Genomic DNA, 26478 nt, shown 5'->3' on the forward strand with positions numbered 1-26478 from the left:
TTGCGTTTTCGAAAGATCACTGGCAGCTGGAGTGTAGTGGGGCAAGAGTGACAAACAGGGAGACTATGTACAGGGTTAAGGCAGTATCCCAGTGAAAGATGGTGGGAGCCTGCAACAGGATAATGGCAGGTAGAAACACAAAACAGTGGACGAATTTGGGATGTATAATATTTTGGAAGTAGGACCACAGGGCCTGGTGATTAACTGAAACTTTAGCACAATAATCACACAAAGTCGAAAAGCCTCCCCAGCAAGATCAGGTAATGGGTTATTGATAATTTGCAAAATCTTCACCATTCTCCCTTGGCAAAGATTCAAAAGCCCTGGTGATACAAAAGCCCTGGTGATACTCAGGGCCGACAGATTACTCATTCCGCACACAGCGGGCCCACAAGTCGTCGCCCGCCTTGTGACGCAAGACTTTATTCCCTGGACGTCAGTGGCCTGGAAGCGCAGCGTTTCCTGGGCAACGCCATTGTCGCAGCTCCGGGCGGGGTAGGGATAACTAAAGACAACGGCCGGGGAGAGAACTCCACAAGAGAGGGAGAGTCAGAGAAAATGGGCAACAAGTGCGGCGGCTTCCGCCATGGCAGGTGATTGGAGGACTCAGCACGAGGCGAGAGTAGGGACCGGGAAGAGCCGGAAAACCCGCCTGTGATTGGCCGTCCAGGGGTATCGGTCGCTTGTGATTGGTGAGGCCCAAATAGACCGCTGCATTTTGAACCGCGTAGGGTTCTGGGTAGCAAAGGCCTTGCAAGGGTCTTAACCGAAAGGGGGAGGGGGAAGGTCGCCAACAAACGGCTGAGCTCACAATCCAGGCCGGGGCGTCCCCCTCCCCCATGGAGAGAGCCAGACCGGAGCCTCAGCCTCAACAGCGCCCGTTGCGTCCCGCTCCGCCCCTGCTGCCGGTCGAGGGCACCACCTTTTGGGCAGCGGCCGTGGAGCCCCCTCCGTCGCCTCCCACACTAAGCGCGGCCGCCAGTGCGACCTTGGCCTCGTCGTGCGGGGAGGCCGTGGCGTCCGGCTTACCGCCCGCGGTGCGGCGGCTGCTGCAGGTGAAGCCAGAGCAGGTGTTGCTGCTACCACAGCCTCAGGCCCGGGACGAGGAAGCCGCTGCCTCGCCCGCGCAGGCGCGGCTGTTGCAGTTCAGGCCCGACCTTCGGCTCCTGCCGCCGCCGTCAGCGTCCGAGGGCGCCCCCTCCAGGCCGGAGTTGCACCCGGTGCAGCCCCGGGCGCTGCACTTCAAGGCCAAGAAGCAGGAGCTGGGGCCCGGCCTGGACCCGTCAGTGGGTCCTCGTGGGGGCGTCGAGACCGGTCCTAGAGCCTCCAGGGTGGTCAAGTTGGAAGGTCCGGGACCGGCCCTCGGCTACTTCCGAGGGAACGAGAAGGGCAAGCTGGAGGCCGAGGAGGTCATGAGAGACGCGATGAAAGGCGGGGATGGCAAAAGCCCGGCGGCCATCCGAGAAGGTGTGATCAAAACGGAGGAACCCGAGAGACTCCTCGAGGACTGCAGGCTCGACGCGGAGCCCGCGTCCAATGGCCTAGTTCATGGCAGCGCGGAGGTCATCTTGGCCCCAACGTCCGGTGCCTTTGGGCCGCACCAGCAAGACCTCAGGATCCCTTTGACTCTCCACACGGTCCCCCCTGGGGCCCGGATCCAGTTTCAGGGAGCTCCGCCTTCAGAGCTGATAAGATTGACCAAAGTCCCCCTTACACCAGTGCCTATTAAAATGCAGTCCCTACTGGAGCCTTCTGTAAAAATCGAAACGAAAGATGTCCCGCTCACCGTGTTGCCCTCAGATGCAGGTATTAGACAGCAGGGGAGTCGGGTTTTCGAAACTGCACCTGTGTTGCCCATAGCTGTTTTGTCAGCAGTTCCCAAGTCTAAACTACAAAAGTAAAGTCATGGAACCGATTCTTTTCAGGGCAGAGTCTGCACAGGTATCACTTCTGATCGACTTGTATATGTAGCAGTAAAATACACGAATGCCTTCAAGATTCTCAAGTATTTTTTAAAAAATCGATTTTAAGGCCCAGTATTTAGATAGGACTAATTTTTGTACACAAAAATAGAGGTATTTTCTAGACAGCACAGAGCCCTCAGTTTATATGCTACAAATAATCAAGATTAAAAATATTGTATTATAATAGCTCAGTACTTTTATATGTGTCAAGATATAGAGGAAATTATGGTGTTTAATGAAAAAAGGGATTATAGTTAAATAGGAAAGTTTATATCCATTATAGAGGCTATCTTTAAAAATGAACAGTAAACATTCTTCTAGCAGAAAACAGTACGTGATTCGATGTAATATTTTAGTGTTTATTCCTCTGAAAGGTAAGGACTTATAGAAATACTGAAAAGAATACGGTAGAATGAGCCATAAATATTGTTTTTAAAGAAATGACTAGTTGCAGCGGTAACAAGTACAAATAGATGTTTTTATGTCTATCCAGTATTTCCAGATACAAAGTTAGCAAATTCTTATTTTACGATTTAGTTCACACAGAACACTTTGCCAATGAACATCTTGGAAAGTCATATTAATCTTTGGTTCATATTTTCTTTAACTTTATTTATTTTTTAAATTTTCTGTGTTGATTCTTCCTCTCCACTCCACTCTGTTGCTTTTCTCTTTAGTATTTTTTAGATTTTTGTTTTCTAAAGGAAAGAAAGGGAAAGCTTTCTTTATACTACTTATTTCATCCTTAGTGTTTTAAATAAATTTTTAATATATCAGGCAATCCTAAAATATAAATTTATGGACAGTTATTTTTGATAAAATACATGAGAGATGTGAATTTGATAGCTTCCTTTGTTGAAATTTCAACTGGCTCTGTGACTTTCTTCTTTTAAATTTTATTTTATGAAAAAGAGATGCTCGTCTTGAACTCCTGAGCTGAAGCAATCCTCCGCCTCGGCCTCCCAAAGTAATGGGATTACAGGTGTGAGCCATTGTGCCTGCCTTCTCTGACTTTCAAAAAAATTACTTTTATTATTTTCTCTCATTTTTTTTCTGAAATATTGGCAGAGAGGTTCTAGGAACGAAGGTCAGAAGCAAATGTGAGCCATTGCACCTGCCTTCTGTGACTTCCAAAAAACTTTTTTTGAGACCGAGTCTCACTCTGTTGCCCAGTCTGGAGTACTGTGGCGTGATCTCAGCTCGCTGCAACCTCCACCTCCTGGGTTCAAGCGATTCTCCTGCCTCAGCCTCCCAGGTAGCTGGGACTACAGGCATGAGCCACCACGCCCAGCTAATTTTTGTAGTTTCAGTAGAGATGGGGTTTCACCATGTTGGCCAGGCTGGTCTCAAACTCCTGACCTCACATGATCCACCTGCCTTGGCCTCCCAAAGTGCTGGGATTACAGGCGTGAGCCACCTTGCCTGACCCAAAAAATTGTTTTTATTGTTTTCTCTCATTTTTCTCCCAGTACACGGGACTAGTGTTGATGATTCCACTTTTCATCTTCATAGTGAAATACAACTAATATAGTATTATAGTTTGATAAATATTTTTGCTTGAAAGGACACAAGAGCAGCATGTAGATGAGTTCCTGTGAATGTTTAGAGAACCTCTACCTAGCTAAGATTATAGTCATGAGTAAGTCATGCATGGTTCCTGTCCCTTAATGATAGAATATTTTTATTGGTAAATAAACTAAATGTTAATTATTGTTAGAGGTACTAATAATACAGATCAAAGAAGTAATAAGCCAACAATTTACTCTCTTCAACATGATTATTTCCACAGTATCTTCAACAGTATTACTCTCTTTGAGGAAAAGGAGTCATTCTAAACTACAGTTCAGAATGGCGAGTTCAGGGGATGTAAGGAATTGTGGAATACTGGCAGGTTTTTTTGGTTATACTGAAGTGTGTATTTCCTCCACATATTTCAAAAATAAGTATAGATGGAGGTGCACTTTACCTTAAAATTGTGTGTGTGTGTGGCACATTAATTTAGCCTCTTAATTTTTGTCATGTAGGCATACCAGACACTCCCTTCAGTAAGGACAGAAATGGTCATGTGAAGCGACCCATGAACGCATTTATGGTTTGGGCAAGGATCCACCGACCAGCACTAGCCAAAGCTAACCCAGCAGCCAACAATGCAGAAATCAGTGTCCAGCTTGGGTTAGAGTGGAACAAACTTAGTGAAGAACAAAAGAAACCCTATTACGATGAAGCACAAAAGATTAAAGAAAAGCACAGAGAGGAATTTCCTGGTAATCAAATGAAATAATGCCTCTTACTTCTTTTAAATGAATTTATTTAGTTAAAGATTAGGGTAGGTTGAGTTTGAAAGACAAAAATGTATAATTTTTTTCTGGTATGTACAAAAAAGAGAATAATGACTAATATAACAACAATTGACATGACACTGGGCATGAGTTTCCTTAAGTGGAACCAAGCAAAGGGATATCTGATTTCATATTCACCAACCCATACAAATCAGGGGACACTCAGTTTCATTGTGATTTTGATTTAGATAGATATAAATTTAATGAAAGTACATCTCGAAAGCTTTAGGCTATGATTTTGCAAGTAAACTATAGAAGTGTTCAAATGATAGCAACAGAAAAAAATGCAGTCTACACTTAATGAGAATGCAGGGATTGTCACCATATTCCGTTTTAACATATGATTGTCAGAACAAAGTCCTGCCTTCTGATTGACAGATTTAGCCCTGTCATGATATAGTGTGAAATAAATCCGATTTCTCCCTAGCAGTGAGAATATAGGGATTAAGCTTGGGAAAATGCAAGTATGGCCAGCATGTCTGTGCAAGGTGGGACAAAACTTACTATTTTCTGAAATATTGGGAGAGAGGTTCTAGGAATGAAGGTCAGAGGCAGCAGCTGTAGGGAACCAGTGATTGTTCTGATTACACAGTGGCTGCAAATGCCATAGTTCCACTGGTCTGACTTTGGAAGAAATTGAGTTATTTGTGGACTTGGAGATTGCTGAGTTTAGGAGAGTGACTTTTCTTGAACTAGGCATAAAAATAGTGACTGATCGGCCGGGTGCCGTGGCTCACACCTGTAATCCCAGCACTTTGGGAGGCCAAGGCGGGTGGGTCACGAGGTCAGGAGATCGAGACCATCCTGGCTAATACAGTGAAACCCCATCTCTACTAAAAATACATTTAAAAAAAAAATTAGCCAGTCGTGGTGGTGGGCATCTGTGTCCCACCTACTTGGGAGGCTGAGGCAGGAGAATGGCGTGAACCCAGGAGGCAGAGCTTGCAGTGAGCTGAGATCTTGCCACTGCACTCCAGTCTGAGTGACAGAGCAAGACTCTGTCTCAAAAAAAAAAAAAAAAAAGTGACTGATTATTAGTGACTATTGCATTGTAAGATATAGACAATTGTATCTTACAGAAAGTGAGGAAATGAGGAGATGAATAATGTCATAGTGAGGCATTGTTTGATAAGGTGGAGGAAAGGCTTTGGGATTCAAGTACAGGGGTTTTGATGTTGACTCTACTACAGATTCATTCTGTGTCATTGGTTATAAAACATTTGACCCTTGGCCGGGTGCAGTGGCTCACGCCTGTAATCCCAGCCCTTTGGGAGGCCGAGGCGCGCGGATCACGAGGTCAGGAGTTCGAGACCAGTCTGGCCAACTAAAAATACAAAAAATTAGTCGGATGTGGTGGTGTGCACCTGTAATCCCAGCTGCTCAGGAGGCTGAGGCAAGAGAATCCCATGAACCTGGGAGGCAGAGGTTGCAGTGAGCCAAGATTGCGCCATTGCACTACAGTCCAGGCAACAGTGCAAGACTCCGTCTCAAAAAAAAAAAAAAAAAAAAAAAAAAAATTGACCCTCTTCCTTTCAATTATGAGTTGTAACATTGGCCACTAGTCAGGAGCTATTTGGATATGTATGTTAAAATACACAGTGGAGAAGTCATTCACTGAAATAATATCCCGGAGCTGGAAAAGATACTTTAGACAATAATTTGTTTTAAAAACACTTTAAAGTGCTTTGCATTTTAGTATGAAAAAAATTATTTAAAGGCTAAATAGAGGCTACACATTTAAACATATTTTGTCTTCTATAGGTTGGGTTTATCAGCCTCGTCCAGGGAAGCGAAAACGATTCCCTCTAAGTGTTTCCAATGTATTTTCTGGTACCACACAGAATATCATCTCTACAAATCCTACAACAGTTTATCCTTATCGCTCACCTACATACTCTGTGGTAATTCCCAGCCTACAGAATCCCATCACTCATCCAGTTGGTGAGTTAGTTTTATTGTAGATTACTATTTTTTAAATATCTGCAAGAAAATTTTACCTCAAGTTTGAAGTTTTCTTTCTGTTAGTCTTAAGAATTTGGAACAACAATATTAAGGAAAAAAAAGAAGAGGGAAAGTGAGAACATTAAATTGGAGAAGGAAAAATTTCAGTAGACATCAAAACCAGAGTCTGCCAGAGTAGCAAATAATCCATGTGTAAAACCTCAGACCTTTTAAGCAAATCAGGATGGGCCCATAGATTAGGCAGATAATGCAGGAAATGACTGAGGTAATTCAATAGGAAAAAGGAGAGTCTTTTTACTAACAGCATGAAAGAATGTCTTGATAATGGGGCATGAGGCATCCTGTCCTGGAACTTAGTAATGATGCTGATTTGTTGAGACCATTCTCTCACTGCTCTAGAAAAGCAGTGGAAGTAATCTATTTTCTACCAAATATTTGTTTGGTTCATTATATTAATCTTTCTAAATGTCTCCTCTGAGTTCTTTACATTCCTGTTATTGATTTTAAGAACCAAAAATTGAGAAGCTAGTATCTTAATAACTTGTTATAGGGCTATTCATCATTGGTTTGTTTTTCCAGAACATTTTTTTTTTTCTTTCTTGAGACAGAGTTTTCACTGTTGTTGACCAGGCCGGAGTGCAATGGTGCAATCTCAGCTCACCACAACCTCCGCCTCCCGGGTTCAAGCAATTCTCCTGCCTCAGCCTCCTGAGTAGCTGGTATTATAGGCATGTATCACCACACCTGGCTAATTTTGTATTTTTTCTGGAGATGGGGTTTCTCCATGTTGGTCAGGCTGGTCTGGAACTCCCGACCTCAGGTGATCCACCCGCCCCAGCCTTCCCAAGTGCTGGGATTATAGGCATGTACCACCACACCCGGCTAATTTTGTATTTTTTGTAGAGATGGGGTTTCTCCATGTTGGTCAGGCTGGTCTGGAACTCCTGACCTCAGGTGATTTGTCTGCCCCAGCCTCCCGAAGTGCTGGGATTACAGGCATGAGCCACCATGCCTGGCCCCCAGAACATGTTTTAACCATTTTTAAAGGAGAGCTTTATACATTCACTACTTGCTGTCACTTTTTTTTTTTTTTTTTGAGACAGGGTCTCACACTGTTGCCCAGGCTGCAGTGCAGTAGCAGGATCACAGGTCACTGCAGCCTTGTCCTCCTGGGCTCAAACGATTCTCCCACCTCAGGCTCCCTAGTAGCTGGGACTACAGGTGCACACCACCATGCCCGGCTAATTTTTGTATTTTTTTAGAGATGGAGTTTTGTCATGTTGCCCAGGCTGGTATCGAATCCTGGGCTCAAGTGATCCACCCACCTTGCCCTCTCAAAGTGCCAGGATTATAAGTGTGAGCCACCACACCTGGCCCACATTCTTGAAACTACTAAGACTGCTTAAACCTGCTTTTTCTATTTTTTTTTAACCTGTTTAAATCCTTCTGGTAATAAAGCCACCCATATGAGCTGAGAGTTTTAGATACCTTGGAAACTGACTTACTAGAATTTTAGACATTTTCAGTGTTGTTGTTGTTTTTAATGTATCATTTTAGCAATTGATAGCAACAAGCTACATTCCAGATGTCTAGACTCAAGAGAGAGATGCAGAAAGCTGATCCTATAGCCCTATTCTCTCCTAGCACAGTCAGGCACTCTCAGTCTTCACTATTTGGTAGTGACTTCTTTAATCTTGTATTTCAACCCAGGCTTAATTATGACTTTTTCCGCTTACCTTGTTTTTCTGTTACATTATTTATTTATTTTTTGAGACAGAGTCTTGCTCTATTACCCAAGATGGAGTGTAGTGGCCCGATCTCGGCTCACTGCAGCCTCTGCCTCCTGGGTTCAAGCATTTCTCCCACCTCAGCCTCACGAGTAGCTGAGACTACAGGTGCACACCACCATGCCCATCTAATTTTTGCATTTTTAGTAGAGATGGGGTTTCACCATGTTATCCTGGCCTCAAGTGATCCACCCATTTCGGCTTCCCAAAGTGCTGGGATTACAGGTGTGAGCCACCATGCCCAGCCTGTGTTATGTTATGATTTCTGTTTTCATAATATAAGTTTCTTCTTTTTACCCCTTTTTCCAAGACCTCACTTACATCTGCTTCTACCCACTGTTAAATGCTGTATATTTTCTCTTCCCAGAAACAGAATTAACAGTGTTCTTATTTGAAGCAGCTGACATTTGATATATTAATTTTATGCCATTCTGAGCAAAGATAAGGGTTGAGTAGAAACTGGAAAATTTTTTCTAATGTTGGCAGGGTTCTTTCTCCATGATGTTGTATTTAAGTATGGTAGGTAGAATTATAGGAAGCATTTCAGAGCTATGCACAACAGTAATCAAATCTAAGACAACAATTATTTTTTTGTTTGTGCTTAGTTTTTTGTTTTGTTTTGTTTTTTACAGTATCCCTTATTTCTGGTGATATATAGTGTCATTAAAGATTCATTTCTTGGGCCAGCTGTGGTGACTCATGCCTTTAATCCTGGTGCTTTGGGAGCCTAGGAGTTCGAGACCAGCCTGGGCAACATAGCAAGACCCTGTCTCTAAAAACAAACAAAATTATTTCTTGCATCTTAAAAGATAAACAGAGAACATTATCTTATAAGCATAATTTGGGAATTATTAAGATATACACCTTAATAATAAATCATGAAATTTATCTGCTATTTTATTCCCCAATCATATAGCTTTGAAATATATTCTTATAGATTGTTCTCATCAACTGGTGTTATATTACTTAGAGAAGTCAGTATCACTTGCAAATTTGGAAATTTCACTGTATATTTAATATTCTAAATCATTTGTGAAGCTTTTAGAACAGATTATAGCACATCTCTTGTGTGCTATAATCTTGGGGAATCATAATTTTAATATCTTGTCATGTGCAGATGTTAATTTATATACTTTTTTATTTGTTTCAAGTAATTTCATATTCTAAATATGAAGTTATGATAATTTTGTTTTTCAAGCATGTTTGCTTTATTTCCATGGAAGAAAGATACCAAGATAGTGAGGTATGTGATTTTTCTCATATAGAAACAATTTGCTCTTTTTCTGTAGCAAGCTTTGCGCATTAATATCATACTGTATAGATTTTACCACCATTTCAGGTGTAGCTAATAGACTCACCAAGCTAGAGTTCTCAAGGTCACCAGTTTCAATAGCTGGAAGTCATATTAACTTTCTAAAAATCTCTGGCAGAAGCCATTTGTACCTACTTTGTCTAAAATTTTCTCAGTTCTACCTTGAGGTTTTTAAAAACATTTTTAAATATTTATATTTATATATATATTTGAGATGAAGTCTCACTCTGTTGCCCATGCTGGAGTGTAGTGGCGCAATCTCAGCTCACTGCAACCTCTGCCTCCTGGGTTCAAGTGATTTTCCTGCCTCAGCCTCCCTAGTAGCTGGGATTACAGGCATGTACCACCATGCCCGGCTAATTTTTGTATTTTTAGTAGGGTTTCACCATGATAGCCAGGCTGGTTTTTCAAACTCCTGACCTCAGGTGACCTGCCCACCTCTGCCTCCCAAAGTGCTGAGATTACAGGCTGTGAGCCCCCATGCCTGGACAGAGGTTTGTCTTTTTTTTTTTCTTTTTCTTTTTCTTCCTTTAAAAAAAAAAAAAAAAGTCTTAGGTGAATGCCATCTAAGATCTATTTATATTCTTTTTGTCAATTGAATTAGAACATTCTTTGAACTTGTCATTATATGGTAGTTGATCTAATATTTTTAACCTATTTGCTTTGAAAATTAGGGTTCAGAAATCTTCTTAAGGTCTTCTTTAGTAGAAAGAATTTATTGAGTCTGTCTATTCTCTTTCAGTTGCTGTTTATACCGTAATGACTAAATAATTCCACTGATTCTTTCCTTTTTGTAAAAATATTTAGAGTCAATTAGTATTGACTTTGAGGTCTCTCAGATGTGGCTCCTTCTGTTTTCCTTTGGACTGCCTAACGTTTTTGCATTTGCCTCACCGCAGTTGGACTTATTTGTACATTTGGACAAGCTTTTGAAGGTTTTTTGTTGTTTTTGTTGTTATTTTTGTTATCATTTTTTATTTTTTGCCAGTTAGCCATAGTAACTGTGACTTTGAGGCACATTTCTTTCTTCTGTATTTTTAGCATTGTTGTGTAAAATAATCTCCATTTTTCTATGAACTTTTTATTTTAATCTCTATCAGCCTTTTCCCTAGCCAGTATCAATATTCCAAAAATTGAATAACCCCAGGGTAGATTTTTTTGACTTTCTCTTTAGCCAGGATCATAAATTTATATATGTTGTGATTACTACTGCATAATATTTCACACACTGAATTAATGGATTTTCTAGTAATATTTCTCCATTATTTGGCTCTCAATCAAGCTGCTGCTGCTTTTTTTTTTTTGAGAGGGAGTCTTACTCTGTCTCCCAGGCTGGAGTGCAGTGGCATGATCTCTGTTCCTTGCAACCTCTGCCTCTCAGGTTCAAGTGATTCTCCTGCCTCAGCCTCCTAAATAGGTGGGACTACAGGCAAGCGCCACCACGCCTGGCTAATTTTTGTATTTTTAGTAGAGATGGGGTTTCGCCACATTGGCCAGGCTGGTCTCGAACTCCTGGACTCAAGTAATTTGCCCATCTCAGCCTCCCAAAGTGCAGGGATTACAGGCATGAGCCACTGCACCTGGCCCTCAAGCTGATGACATTTTACTGGGTATTCTACCAAACCTTTTTGTTCTAATCAATCACTTGTCCTGTACTAGATCTTCCCAGTACACTTTTATCCCATTAAGATATTCAGTAAATATATGTGAATTGTGGCAGTTTAATCTCCCCTGTGACAGTGAGTTTTATCTCAGATATCTTCTGAGTGAATTCCAGTGGCACGTTTGTATGCCTGCTTGCCTGCCACCTTCACTACTAAGGTTTATTAAATCCTATTATGGGGCAAACTCTGCTAGGAAAATATATAAAGTTTTTTTATAGTCTCTGCTGTCAAAGAGTTAATAAGGTAGTCGTAGCAATTATAGATATAAATATAACTACTTTTACTATTTCTTTGATAGAATCTGTCTTGTCTGGTATTATTATGATTATTTTTTGAGATAGAGTTGTGCTCTGTTACCCAGGTGGGAGTGCAGTGGTGTGATCTCAGCTCACTGCAGCCTCCACCTACCAGGTTTAAGCAATTTTCCTGCCTCAGCCTCCCGAGTAGCTGGGATTACAGGTGCATGCCACCATGCCCGGCTGATTTTTGTATTTTTAGTAGAGATGGGGTTTTACCATGTTGGCCGGGCTGGTCTTGAACCTCTGACCTTAGGCAATCTACCTGTCTCGGCCTCCCTCCATCTATCTGTTGGGATTACAGGCGTGAGCCACCATGCCCAGCCCTTGTCTGGTATTATTTTTGTGTCTGGTACATTGTTTACTCTGTCACTCACATTTAGTACCATCTCCCAAGCTCCTCTTCTCTTTCTAGTTCTTTTTTTTTCTGTAGAGATGGGGTCTTGCTAGGTTGCCCAGTCTAGTCTCAAACTCTGGACTCAAGTGATTCTCCCATCTTGGCCTTCCAAAGTGTTGAGATTACAAATGTGAGCCATGGCACCCAACCTGTTTCTAGTTTCTGAAAGTGCTTATGTTACTGGCACAAGGTTCTTGGCTCTCAGTGTAACAGAAATTAACAAGAGACCAGGCAAATTTTTCCTAGACAGGGGTTGTTAGGGCTTATGCCTGGAAAGATTGGGCATTAAGAGAGACAGCGCAGGAGAAAGGGTTCTCTGGCTGGCTCTCCAAGGGAGTGCACTGTGGTGTCTTAAGGAGGGTGATATGCGTAATTCATGAGGCAGGTGAGTGTCATTACATATGCAGGGTGGAGTGCAGGGTGCGCAGACAAGTAAGGAATCATGCTAACTCATATGTTGATCATGATCAGAAAATCTCCCTGGGCGGAGATTTTAGTATTTCAATCCTAGAAATTTTACTATTACAATCCTAGGGGTTAGGATTGTCATTCTAATTCTAGATTGTCATTCTAGAATTCGCCAGGAGGCCATTCTCACATGCAGGCGATAGAGTTAACTACCTTGAGTAAGATTTATGGCGGAATGCTGCTTATCTTAGTTTTTTCAGACAGCTTGCAAGCTCTCTGGTCAATGGGTATGGTGTCAGTGGGGGTGGTGCTGCAAGGTCTGGTGGTCAGTGGGCATGTATAGAAAAATACATAAGTGAAGGTGAGATGAGTCCCCCCACCCCATCCCACTACCGTGTCTCGCTTATAGCATGGTAGTCTGGAATTCTCTTCAGATCTTTGATTACATGTCTTTGATGCCAGTTATGCTAGCATTCTCCTTTTATATGAGTATTCCTATTCATTTAAAGGCTTTGGAACTTTTATAAAAGCTGTATCCATTCATACTTTTCTTAACTATTTTTTATTAACCAGGTTCTGGCTAGATACTGGGATACAAATAGGAATTGAGAGTTCCTGCTCTCAATCTCCCAGTTTAGTAATCATGGTTGAGGTGGCAGACATGCAAATAATCACAAAGATTTACACTATTTCCTGATAAGTGATAGATTTACGAGGTTTGGAGGGAACGTGGACAAGGGAAATTAAGCTGTGCTCGATAAATCAGGAAGGGCCTGAGTAGGGCCTGTGCCTCATAGATAGGAGGGCTAGTCCATATAACCTCATCAGGTGAGAATCAGGGCAGCATCATTACATCCTGTTTCTCTACTTCACTGGGTCAGAGGCCATCTTCAAACAGGTGGCTATGTCCTTTAATTCCCTACTTCCTGCTTTAAGAGGGGTATTATCTGCTTTATCTGGAGAAAAGGAAGGAGAGGGAAGTCACCTGGATGAGGCTGGAAAAAGATCCACATTTCTTTCAGTCTCTGACAGAGACATGTCCAACCACAGAATTTCTTGAACTGCATCTTCTTTATTAATGGATTCGGAACTGTATTGCAATACACTAGATCATGACTCTCTTGCTGTGGCATCCATCTGTCTTTCATCAGGAAAGTTGAATTAAATTTAGGCTAGGTGTGTCATTTGGGTCACTTAGCAGCTCAATCAGTAGTCTTGTCTTCTTCAGGAACAGAAAGCTAAAACATAATTGTTTCACCTACCTTTAAAAATTCTGCCATATCTTTCATGCTCTGCTGCAATAGTATTCCTTTTATATCTGTCACCAGTGGTTGACATGTGGCAAGTCCTGTTCTCACTTGGAAATTTCCTTTTGTATTCATATTGAATACAATAGAGGGAAATAATTTTGTTGTTTAAGTTTTTTTGGCTAAAAAAATTAAGTGTCATTTGTAATTTAGTTTAATATAGAGAAGTTTATAAAAGAAAAGAAAAATGACCCATACTGCTACTCTGAAACCCCTAGTAATATTAAAAATAAGATTAATATATTTAGGTAAACAGAACATTCAAATAGTACCAGTAGGTATAAAATGAAAGTCTAGCTTTTCCTCCTGCCCCACTGCCCTGTCCCCTGTCTTAGATCATGGCTCCTTAAAGGTACCTAGTGTCAATAGCTTCATATTATTTTTAAATGTGTATATGCATACCAACATTTATGTGTTTTCAGTCTTTGGGTATATCTATCAATAATTTTGCTCATTTGTTTATTCATCTAAAAAATATTTGTTAAGGGCCTCTTCTGTGCCAGACAGAATGTTTCACCCTGGGGATACAGCAGCAAACAAAACAGAAAAGGTTGCTCTTCTCATGGCACTTAGAGTCTAGTTGGGAGAGAGAGACAAAAAATGTAAATAAACAAGAAAATAAGATAACTTCAGTTTGTTCAAAATACTGCAAATGAAACAGAGTGGTTTGATGTGATGATGCAGTTAGGTAAGGTGGTTGATGAAGGCCTCTGCTTATACAATTTATTAAACTTCACTGAAAGAAGAAAAACGTGGAATGACTCAGTTGATTCTTGATTTATGCTATTTTTATTTCTAAAGGTGAAACCTCACCTGCCATCCAGCTGCCCACACCTGCAGTCCAGCGCCCAAGCCCTGTCACACTTTTCCAGCCCAGCGTCTCCAGTGCTGCTCAGGTGGCTGTCCAGGATCCAAGTCTGCCGCTCTATCCAGCACTCCCGCCCCAACGCTTTGCTGGGCCTTCCCAGGCAGACACTCATCAGCTGCATTCTGAAGGCACTCACACTGTGAAGCAACCCACCCCTGTCTCTCTAGAGAGCACCAACAGGATTTCAAATAGTGCAAGTACTGCCCATGCCAGATTTGCAACTTCGACCATCCAGCCTCCTAAGGAGTATTCCAGCGTTTCCCCTTGTCCCAGAAGTGCTCCAATCCCCCAGGCTTCTCCCATTCCACACCCACATGTCTACCAGCCCCCTCCCCTTGGCCATCCAGCCACACTCTTCGGGACACCACCAAGATTCTCTTTTCATCACCCTTACTTCCTACCCGGACCTCACTACTTCCCATCAAGGTAAATTAACATTTTTTTTTCCTTTTACCTAAACATTCAACTGATGAGTTTTTACCTGTGACAACATTTTTTGTTTGTTTTTAAATACTTAAAAGGGGACTTCTTCAGTTCTGCTGAATAGGAGACAAGCAGTTAACATAAATAGATGGAGAGGGCCAGGTGAGGACTGGGGGAGCTAGAGAGAGTGCATGCTCTAACTCAGCTCCAGCTGACTCTTGTTATGTAAGAATATAGGCTTCAGGCTGGGTGCAGTGGCTGGTGCCTGTAATTCCAGCACTTTGGGAGGCCAAGGTGGGTGGGTAACTTGAGGTCAGGAGTTTGAGACCAGCCTGGCCAACATGGTGAAACCTTGTCTCTACTAAAAATACAAAAATTAGCCAGGCATGGTGGCATGTGCCTGTGATCCCAGCTACTCAGGAGGCTGAAGCAGGAGAATCACTTGAACCCGGGAGGCAGAGGTTGCGGTGAGCTGAGATCACACCACTGCACTCCAGCCTGGGTGACCATCTCAAAAAAAAAAAAAAAAAAAAGAAAAGAAAAAGAATATAGGCTTTAATGTTGTCAGATAGAATTTTTCATGCAAAATAACTATAAGAAAAAGAATATAGGCTTTAACGTTGTCAGATAGAATTTTTCATGCAAAATAACTATGAGACCTTAAGATTGTTTAGTCAAATGTATAGAGGTGTGCTTATTGTATAGAGGGTATGCTTCTCAAACTTTAATGTGTATATAAATCATGGTATTTTGTTAAAATGCAGATTCTGATTCATTGGGTCTGGGGTATAGTAGTATCCTATATGGGGGTATAGTATGCCTGATATTTTGCATTTCTAGCAAGCTCCCAAGTAATTGCCAATTCTGCTGGTTTATGGACCACACTTTGAAGAGCAAGGGTATAGAGGAGGGCGCTTGGTCTAAGTGAAAAATTGTTTATTTACCTAGGTTAAATGACAAGACCAAAGTTATACTACCTCTTTGTGCCCTTTTTACCAAACTAGAAAATTTCCCATGTAAATTACCAATAAAGGAATTCATTTTCATAGGGAAATATCTAGGGAAAACAAATGTGTAACTTCATTTTGGAATGATAGAAATTTAACTCCCTTCAAAGTATTCTGATAGAGTGGTATTAGCCTGTACTTTCCTTTTTTTTTTTTTTTTTGAGATGGGAGTTTGCTCTTGTTGCCCAGGCTGGAGTGCAATGGCACGATCTCGGCTCACCACAACCTCCGCCTCCCGAGTTCAAGCAATTCGCCTGCCTCAGCCTCCTAAGTAGTTGGGATTACAGGCATGCGTCACCACGCCTGGCTAATTTTTTTTTTTTTTTTTTTGTATTTTTAATAAAGACGGGGTTTCTCAATGTTGGTCAGGCTGATCTCGAACTCCCAACCTCAGATAATCCGCCCACCTCAGCCTCCCAAAGTGCTGGGATTACAGGCATGAACCACCATGCCTGGCCTAGCCTTTACTTTTCAATTACTGTTAAATGTGTAGACAGAGATGGTTTCTGTTGAGACGGGAGTATTAAAGTGTCTAACACCAATCTTTTTTTGTTTCTTACTTAACAAGTAAATCTGCTTCCCACTAGGGTATACCTACACCTCAACAGAAACAACTTTTGAGGTATATATTATGTTGTTTCAGTTTATAATGGGATTGCCTGCTTTTGGGTCCTTAGCTCAGGACTGGAAGAAAGTGGAACCAGAGGATTAGATAGGGAGAAAGGGAAAATTTTGTTATCTAGGGTTGTTTTGTTTTATGTAGAATCTTTTTATCTTTTGCGGCCTTAAGTATTTTAGTTCAAGGGATCAAACCTCAAGAGACTTTTAATTTAAGGCTGGGGGGTTGATAATCTGTTTTCATTGCTATCTTCTAGGATCTAGGATTTTACAGGAATTTTGGAGAATTTTACAAAATTTTTCCTAGATATAAGAATAATATGAAGGATGTAGATTGAATTTAATAAATGAATAAATTTGGGAACACTTGGCCTTAGTTAGAGCCTTGAGGCCTATAACAAAAATTGTGGAAATTATATTTGTTACATAATTAATTTTGTAATATGGGAAATGCTTGGACCCTATTTACTCACAGGATAGGCGAATAAGAGTCAATTACAATGGGGTGTGTACCACAATCTCACTCTAGCTGTTACTAGTTTTTTCTTTGTTGTATTTTTCTTCGTTTTAGTGTTTTGAGAGCTAAGAATTTTTACATGTCGTTTTTATAACAATCCTGTGACTTGGGTATAATATTCCTCTACTTTTTCAGTTAATGGGATTAGTAAATGGATTAATAAATAACCTCATCAAGATTATACAGTGGCAGAGCCAATAGTCAAATTCAGGTTTGATTGATTTTGAATTTCATATTTGTCTTTTTTACTATATCGGTAAGACTTCTTTTATGATGGTTCCTCTTGATTGACAGCTGTTAGTTGCTAGCAGAGAATCATATGGAAAAAAATATACTTTTGAATAAAAAACTCACATAGTCAAGTGGACGTTGGGGCAGGTAATGTTTCCTTACATATTACATAGATTAAATCCTAGAAGTCTATCTTACTCATTCACGACAAGGCTTGTAAGATTTGGCTGTTAATGTACAAATTATCTGACACTTTAAGGAACATTTTAAAAGGAAGCTCTTGAAAGTAAGTTCTTTGTTTTTGTTTGCTTGTTTGTTTATTTGTTTTTGAGATAGAGTCTTGCTCTGTCACCCAGGCTGGAGTGCAGTGGCGTGATCTTGGCTTACTGCAACCTCTGCCTTCCGGGTTCAAGCAGTTCTCCTATTTGAGCCTCCCGAGTAGCTGGGACTACAGGTGCCTGTCATCATGCACAGCTAATTTTTGTATTTTTAGTAGAGATGGGGTTTTACCATATTGGTCAGGCTGGTCTCGAACTCCTGACCTCAGGTGATCCACCCGCCTCAGTCTCCCAAAGTGCTGGGATTATGGGCGTGAGCCACCATGCCTGCCCAAAAGTAAGTTCTTAGAAGACAAAAACTACCTTTTTCATTAATACTATTATTGCTAATTAATAATAATGCTATTGGAAGAACCAAATGAAGTGACTAAGTAGTTATTATACTGGATTTTATTTCATTTAAGAATGTCAGAGCAGTATGTCAATTATAAACATTAAGCTATGCATAGTTTTTTAGAAAAGAACACTAGCCTTATGAATTATAGTATTTTTCAATTGTTTTTCTGACTTATACCTGTATGTGTCTGATGATAATTTTTCCAAGGAAATAGATTATTTATGACTGTCTAGATAGTATATTTCAGTAAACTCTAAATGCCAATATTAATTGATTCTCTTTCAGTTTTTCTCTTCTCCCAATTGATAATGGAATCTCCTGTAAAGAATATTTCTGAGTGGGTGCAGTGGCTCATGCCTGTAATCTCAGCACTTTGGGAGGCCGAGGCGGCCAGATGACCTGAGTTCAGGTGTTTTAGATCAGCCTGGTGAACATGATGAAACCCCGTCTCTCCTAAAGATACAAAAATTAGCCAGGTGTGGTGGGGGGCACCTGTAATCCCAGCTACTTGGGAGGTTGAGGCAGAGAACCGCTTGAACCCGGGAGGCAGAGGTTGCAGTGAATCAAGATCACACCACTGTACTCCAGCCTGGGCACCAGAGTGAGACCATGTCTCAAAAAACCAAAAAAAATTTTTTTTCACCAAACAGTTCATTTTGCCCTGTGTATGTAGAGTAAAAATCAAGTAGGCTAGGTGGTTTAATCAAGGAGTCACTTTACAAAACAGATGGACACTCAGAAGTGCTGCTCCCCATCTCTGGGGCTAACATCTTATTCCTGCCTTCAGATCTTAACCATCATCATACTGTGTTTATCAAAATGCTCTCTTTCTGTGTACTGCATTAGTTCTTCAGACTAGTTCTTTTCTCCCTACCCCTTCCTCTTTCTTCTTCTTGCAGTATATTGGGCTTTCATATTCAAGGGCGATACATAGGATCTTCATTCTGTTGGCCATTGAGTAAAAAATATGTGTTTAAAATCTATTGTGATTAGGGATAAAGAAAAAGATATGAAGACAAATGGGGATTTACTAGCTTGAAATATATGGAAAATACACTCAGATATATGGTGGGGAAGTTCAAAGAATTCCTGGATTTGTAAAATAGCATCGAAATTGTAAAATTTTAGGCAAATGAATAAAAGGTTAAACCCAATTCTCTTTAACCTTTGTTTGGGTCAGAGACCCATTTGAGAATTTGATGGAAGTTATAGACTCCTTCCATAAAAATGCATATCTACATACATATACAAACTTTTGCCTAAACTTTTATGGAGGAGGGAAACTTACAGTCCTAAAACATGATAGACTTCGTTAACATAGAATACCTTCTGCTGTAACTAGCTAGAAATGTTGAATTTAAATATGAATAATTTAATACCTACTTGAACTCACCAGCAAGGAACTCACCATGTGCCAAAATGATCAACAAGTTGAAAACTAGTTATAATGTTCCTGGAGATGATTTTCAGATTCAGAAATAGTTACATTGGTTATAAACTTGGGTTTTAAGCTGGATATGCTGTCACGCGCCTGTAGTCCCAGCCACTTGGGAGGCTGAGGTGGAGTTCAAGTCCAGCCTTGGCAACAAATTGTGATCTTGTCTCTAAAACAAAAACAAAAACAGGAAAAAACATAAACTTGAGTTTTAATGTCTGCGAAGCGAATAGAGATGAGGTCTTGACCCTGCTCTGCTCCCCTGTTCAAGGTGGTGATAGGTACTGAAACTAAAACCTCTCTATAAAGCCAAGACCCTGGAAGGAATTTTTTTCTTTCTTTCTCTTTTTTTTTTTTGACAGAGTCTTGCTCTGCCTGCCAGACTGGAGTGCAGTGGTGTGATCTCAACTCACTGCAGCCTCTGCCTCCAGGGTTCAAGCAATTCTTGTTCCTCAGCCTCCCGAGTAGCTAGGATTACAAGTACAAGCTACCGTGCCTGGTTAATTTTTGTATTTTTATTAGAGACTGAGTTTTGTCATGTTAGTCAGGCTGGTCTTGAACTCCTGGCCATAAGTGATCTGCCCACCTTGGCCTCCTAGAGTGTTGGGATTACAGGCATGAGCCACCACACCGGGCTGGAAGGACTTTTTAACCTTGATAAAAGGAATAGAAAGTTTTTGTCATTGATCCAGGTAAAGCACAGAAGAATCTTGTTTTTACCCAGGGCTCTATGTGACTTTCATTAGAAATAAAATTCCCAAGGTGTTTCACACATTGGTTCAGAGTCTAAAATCATCCTATCCACTGGATGCAGACATTTCTTTTTCTTTTGAGGTGGAGTTTCGCTCTTTTTGCCCAGGCTGGAGTGTAATGCCACGATCTCGGCTCACTGCATTGCCTCCTGGGTTCAAGTGATTCTCCTGCCTCAGCCTCCCGAGTATCTGGGATTATAGGTGCCCACTACCATGTCCAGCTAATTTTATATTTTTAGTAGAGACGGGGTTTCACCCGTCTCTACTGCAAGTCCAGTGAGACCTAGTTAGCTAGACTTTTCAGGATAGAGTACCAGAGAAAAGAGCTACACACAGAGGGAACTCCAAATGACTGTGTAGGCCCCCTCTTGAATATTCAGTGAAGTACTAATTAGTGAATGCTTGTGAAGAAACAACCCAAGGCGGTGAAAGAACCACCTGAAAGGATTAGAGAAAACAGTATCTGACAATCATGCACTAACACAGTGCTGGGAATAGTCCCACCAACTAGATTGGAAAACTTCTATGGGGCACAGAACATTTGGTACTCAGAAGGGTCTTGCTTCAGATAACCTTAGCCTAAATGTAGCTATGGTCACAACTAAAAAAAATTTTTTTTTTTTTACGGGGTGGGTCTTACTATGTCACCCAGGCTGCAGTGCAGTGGCATGATCATAGCTCACTGCAGCCCTGAACTCCTGGGCCTAAGCAATCCTTCTTCCTAAGCCTCCTGAATAACTGGGACTACAAGTGTGCACCACCATGTCCAGCTAATATTTTCATTTTTTTGTAGAGACAGGGCCTCACTTTGTTGCCCAGGCTGGTTTCAAGCTCCTGGCCTCCCAAAGTGCTGGAATTACAGGCATGAGCCATTGCGCTCTAATTTTTTTTTTTTTTTGAGACGGATTCTCACTCTGTCGCCCGGGCTGGAGTGTGGTGGCACAATCTTGGCTCACTGCAACCTCAGCCTCCCAGGTTCGAGCAAGCAATTCTCCTGCCTCAGCCTCCGGAATACCTGGGACTACAGGCCACACCACCACGCTCAGCTAATTTTTGTATTTTTAGTAGAGATGGGGTTTCACCATGTTGACCAGGCTGGTCTCAAACTCCTAACCTCAGGTAATCCACCCGCCTTGGCCTTCCAAGGTGCTGGGATTACAGGCGTGAGCCACCATGCTCAGCTCAAAACTCTTAAAAGCAAGACCTGAAAGGACCAACTTGTTTCTAAGTTATTTAACTGCATCCAAGAGCAAAGTTTAAGAACAGAAATAGAATCAAATGATTAAAAAGGTAAGTGAGAATACAGTTCATTTTTGAGATGGCAGCACAGGGAGCTCCATGGACCTAGTCTCTAGCAAACAAGTGTAATTGGTGAAAACTATTTTTAAAAACCAACCATTCAAGTCTCTGGAAGTTACTGGGTGTGGTGGTGTACCTGTAGTCTCAGCTACTTGGGAGGCTGAGGCAGGAAGATTGCTTGAGCCCAGCAATTTGAGACCGCAGTGAGCTATGATCATGCCACTGCATTCTGGCGTGTGTGACAGAGCAAAATCCCATCTCTTAAATTATATAGATAAAATATATATATATAAGTAATGATAATATTTATATATATATATGAAATCCAGAAGGCCACACACATATCCAGAACTAGACCCATGTTCAGAAAACACACGAAAAGACCCCGAGCTTTTAACTCTGATCTGTAGGCTCTGTGTAAGCAGGAAGTAAAGACTAAGGCTGAATTGAAAACAGCCTGGCTAAGTATGTAAGGAGTGCCCCAACTCAAAGCCAATCTGCAAAGACCAGGATAATATTTTTTGTTTTGTTTTTGTTTCTAGGTTTTTAAGGAAATCTCTTTCAAATTTGTGACCGCTAAGCTAATTGAACAGAGATTTCAATGACCATGCATAACAAAGAATACAGTCTTTACAAAAATACTCTAGAAAACCAAATAAACAACTACAATCCCAAACAAGCAACAACAACAGACCTTGGATAAGGGAAATAATTTGATTTCTAGTGGCATCACACTATAATATTCAAAACATCCAGTTTTCAACAAAAAGTTACAAGATATGCAAAGAAACAAGAAAGTAGGGCATTCACAAGGAAAAGATAGTAGTAGTAACTATCCCCAAGGAAGGTGAGACATTGGATTTACTAGACAGTTTAAATCAGCTGTTTTAAATATGCTCAAGGAACTAAAGGAAACCGGGAGAACAATGTCTTACCAAATAGATCATATCAATAAGGAGATAGAAATAAAAAAAAGAACCAAAGTCAAATCCTCAAGCTAAAGATTGCAATAATTTCTTATAAGACTTACCAGTCATACATTGAAATAGTGTTTCTAGTTTCCATTACTGATATTTTCCTGTTCCTTATGACAGACCTTTTAGGTTGACAGAACAGGCATTGCTATCCCTATTTTATATAAGAAGGATACAAGGATCAGATAAAGTAAGATTTACTTAAGTTTACCAGGTTCTTATGTGGCATAGCTAGAACTAGAGCCTGGGTAGGGTGGCATGGTAGTTAGGAGAACAAGTTCTGAAATCAAATTGGCTGATTCTGTCTACCACTTACTAATTCTATCATTTTGAGCAAGTTATTTAACCTTTTTAAAGCTCCATTTCCTCATCTGTACAGTGGTGATATTTATAGTATCTATCCGTTAGGGTCATTCTGAGTGTCGTTCAGTGTTATATTGAAATAACATATACACTCCTTGGCCAATGCCTGAAAAATAGTAAATGCTTACCTATTGGATAATATTATTATTTGGACTATTCTAAGTAATGTTTTTCTCCCTACACCATGATGCTTTTATAGTTTTTTACTTTCACTCATGTAACCTTCTAGGATTGCCTTTGTCTTAATTGATCTTTTTGTTCTCTGAACATAACACTAACTCGTCTTTACCAAACCAAAATAGTCACTATAATGCTGGCATTATAGACTTTAGCACATGTCTAATATATACCTAGATTTTATGTTTTTTAAAAAATTATCTACCAAACCTTAACATAGCATCTTGCCTACACTGAGTCCTGAAAAAGATAGTTATTAGGTGAATTATTTCTAGCTGAAGTGAAGGCTTTGTGGAAGGGAGAGATTTTTGTTTTATTGATACATAACATTTTACATATTTACGGGGTACATGTCATAAATATGTATAAAATGTGTAATGATCAAGTCAGGGTATTTGGGTTATCTGTCACCTTCATTATTTATCATTTCTTTATATTGGGAACATTTTTAGTCCTCTCTTATAGCTACTTTGAAATACACAAGACATTATTGCTAACTACAGTCACCCTACAGTGCTACTGAGCATTAGAACTTATATCTTCTAATTGTATGTTTGTACCCATTAGTCAGCCTCTTATCATCCTTGAATTATCTGTGGAATTCAATGGATGGAGAGACCTGCTATATGAGCGAAGTTGTGCTAGCCAGAAGCACAGTGTATTTGGCCGTGCGCAGTGGCTCACACCCATAATCCCAACACTTTGGGAGGCCGAGGCAGATGGATCACCTGAGGTCAGGAGTTCGAGACCAGACTGGCCAACATCGTGAAACCCTATCTCTACTAAAATACAAAAAGTAGCTGGGCATGGTGGTGGGCACCTGTAATCCCAGCTACTTGGGAGACTGGGACAGGAGAACTGCTTGAACCTGGGAGGCAGAGATTGCAGTGAGCCAATTTCATGCCACTGCACTCCAGCCTGGGTGACAGAGCAAGACTCTGTCTGAAAAAAAAAAAAAAAAAAAAAGAAGCACAGTATATTCAGGACATGTGTATTAAATTTAAAATGCCTGAACTAAGAGTGGCAGTAGGCATGGAAACCTGAAAAATTTTAGAAACTTTACCTCATTTGTTATAATTAACACCAGCAAGGTACCTAGTACTTGAAGATATGGGGGTAGGGCATAGTTTCAGAATTTGAGATAAAGTCTAGTCTGTCATACTTAGGTTTTTAAAAGTATGGAAACAAAATTGGGGTGTGTGTGTGTGTGAAGGCAAGAAATGAAACACTTAACTTGCCATGGGTTTTGCTGATGAGTATGGTCATTATGTTTATGATTATCTGTCACTAGATGGATGGACTCTACCTCTTCCTATAATTCCTGTTCTATGCCTTTGAAAGAGAATAATACTTTAAAAAAATTGACAAATGGGTCTGAGTAGCAGAATTTTTGAGGTGTAATGTTTTTTAAAAATTATTATTTTTTAGACGAAGTCTCATTATATTACCCAGGCTGGCTTCAAACTCCTGGGCTCAAGTGATCATCAGCCTCAGCCTCCTGAGTAGCTGGGACTACAGGCATGCACTACTGTGCCCAGCAAGTGGCAGAAATTTTGGATTTGCCATTTTTTTTTTTTTTTAGACGAAGTCTTGCTCTGTTGCCCAGGCTGGAGTGCAGTGGCACAATCTCCGCTCACTGCAACCTCCGCCTCCTGGGTTCACGCCATTCTCCTGTCTCAGCCTCCCGAGTAGCTGGGACTACAGGCGCCCGCCACCATGCCCAGCTAATTTTTTATATTTTTAGTAGAGATGGGGTTTCACCATGTTAGCCAGGATGGTCTCGATCTCCTAACCCTGTGATCCGCCCGCCTTGGCCTCCCAGAGTGCTGGGATTACAGGCATGAGCCACTGCACCCAGCCAAAAAACCGTAATTTGTAAAACTGCAAAATGTCTTTTTGATTCTTCACATTCTTGCCCTCCAAAAAATGTTTTGGAAAAGACCTTTAAGATCATAGTTTACTACCAGTTTTAAATCTTTCTAGTAGTAACAGTGTTTTAAATTTACTTTACTATTGAATGTCAATGAAAAAATTTAAGTTGTCTTCTGTTTCAGTGCCTCAATATTCCGGATCTCTAGATTTCAATGTAGTTATACATTTCCCCCCGCCCCACCATGAGCTTCCTTTTCAAAAAAAAAAAAACCCAGGAAAAACAACTATTGCACCATTGCATTGTTTACTAAGTGTCAATTCTGTTTGTTTTTGTTTTTGTTTTTGAGACGGAGTCTTACTCTGTCACCAGACTGGAGTGCAGTGGCGCAATCTCAGCTCACTGCAACCTCTACCTTCTGGGTTCAAGCGATCCTCCTGCCTCAGCCTCCTGAGTAGCTGGGACTATAGGCACACACCACCACGCCCAGCTAATTTTTTGTGTTTTTAGTAGAGATGGGGTTTCACTATGTTGGCCAGGATGGTCTCAATCTCTTGACCTCATGTTCTGCACACCTCGGCCTCCCAAAGTGTTGGGATTACAGGCGTGAGCCTCCACGCCCAGCCACTAAGTGTCAATTCTTAGCATAGCTCCACACACATCTGCATTTCCAAAACCTTATGTGGTATGAGGCATCATGAGAGAAAGACCAGAATAAGCAATTTTGTTATCATGGTTGTCAAAAGGTAAGAAGCCTGAGGCTAATGATAGATAACAGTGCTGGTTTCTTGTGGATGGGGACTGGGCAGTGGGAAAAGAGCAGAGGAATACATGAAGTGGTTGCAGAAAGGAACTTTCCAAGCCCCGAAGAGGATGCATTAACTTGCTGTGTTAGTCTGTATGCAAGGCAGTATGTGGGCAAGATCTAATTCCTTGTTTGTGTTTTTCTGCTGCAGTACATGCCCTTACAGTCGGCCTCCCTTTGGCTATGGAAATTTTCCGAGTTCAATGCCAGAATGCCTTGGTTATTATGAAGACAGGTACCAAAAACATGAGGCTATATTTTCAGCTTTAAATAGAGACTATTCTTTTAGAGACTACTCAAGTGAACGCACACACAGCGAAAATTCTCGGAGTTGTGAGAACATGAATGGAACTTCTTTCTATAACAGTCATAGCCACAGTGGGGAAGAATACTTAAACCCTGTGCCTCAACTGGACATTGGAGCCTTGGAGAATGTCTTCACAGCCCCGACATCAACTCCTTCTAGCATCCAGCAAGTCAATGTCACTGACAGTGATGAGGAGGAAGAAGAAAAAGTGCTCAGGGATTTATAATTTTAAAACAAATATGCACAGAAAATAAACATTTCTTAAAATATATTCTGGGTCAGTTGGTATGAGAAAAAAAAAGCCTAGAATTCTTTGTTGAAAGTTTTTCAGTCATGATTTGAGGAGTTAAAACCAAATGCAATTTATGTCTTCATAAAATTTTCATTAGTGAAACTAGAGTCTGGATGTTTCATTGTAGGAATATTTAAGTTATTAAGTAGTTTATTTTTAATGGCTGAAATTTGCATCAACCTATATTATTATTACTTTATCCTGGAACATGCAAAATACTGAAGCCTCACAATTGTATGTGAGGGGAAAAAGGGTATAAATCTAGCATAGTGTGATTTTTATTTTATCTCAGGATACATTTTTTTAATGATTTTTTGTTTGCTGTTTATGTAATACTTATGGATGTTGTCAATTTTTGATGTAACATTTTGAAAGTATTTTGACAACTCTTAGTGAACTTGGACTCGGTTGCTAAATTTAACTTACACT

The 26478-nt window shown here is 40.7% G+C and overlaps 1 protein-coding gene across 4 annotated transcripts; it reads left to right on the forward strand.

Moving 5' to 3' along the window:
• The first annotated feature begins 474 nt into the window (after positions 1-474).
• Positions 475-26028, forward strand: LOC105482365 (SRY-box transcription factor 30). 4 transcript variants are annotated; one of them, XM_011742411.3, is made up of 5 exons: positions 475-1806; positions 3989-4228; positions 6065-6244; positions 14238-14730; positions 25602-26028. In XM_011742411.3, the coding sequence occupies exons 1-5, from the start codon at positions 840-842 to the stop codon at positions 25981-25983; spliced, it is 2262 nt and encodes a 753-aa protein (XP_011740713.1). In that variant the 5' UTR covers positions 475-839; the 3' UTR covers positions 25984-26028. The 4 variants fall into 4 exon arrangements, with proteins under 4 accessions (XP_011740713.1, XP_011740714.1, XP_024648778.1 ...); XM_024793010.2 differs by having other exon boundaries at positions 501-593; XM_011742412.3 differs by lacking the exon at positions 14238-14730 and having other exon boundaries at positions 25602-25866.
• Positions 26029-26478: the final 450 nt, after the last annotated feature.

The sequence above is a fragment of the Macaca nemestrina genome, chromosome 6, assembly GCF_043159975.1.
Source record: "Macaca nemestrina isolate mMacNem1 chromosome 6, mMacNem.hap1, whole genome shotgun sequence".
NCBI classification, from domain to species: domain Eukaryota; kingdom Metazoa; phylum Chordata; class Mammalia; order Primates; family Cercopithecidae; genus Macaca; species Macaca nemestrina.

What these genes read in the sequence shown, in the direction of transcription:
- LOC105482365 (XM_011742411.3), top strand. Translation starts at nt 840, where the DNA reads ATGGAGAGAGCCAGACCGGAGCCTCAGCCTCAACAGCGCCCGTTGCGT. An exon ending in CGTGTTGCCCTCAGATGCAG is followed by an intron (nt 1,807 to 3,988) that starts GTATTAGACAGC and finishes TTTGTCATGTAG; the next exon opens with GCATACCAGACACTCCCTTC. An exon ending in GCACAGAGAGGAATTTCCTG is followed by an intron (nt 4,229 to 6,064) that starts GTAATCAAATGA and finishes TGTCTTCTATAG; the next exon opens with GTTGGGTTTATCAGCCTCGT.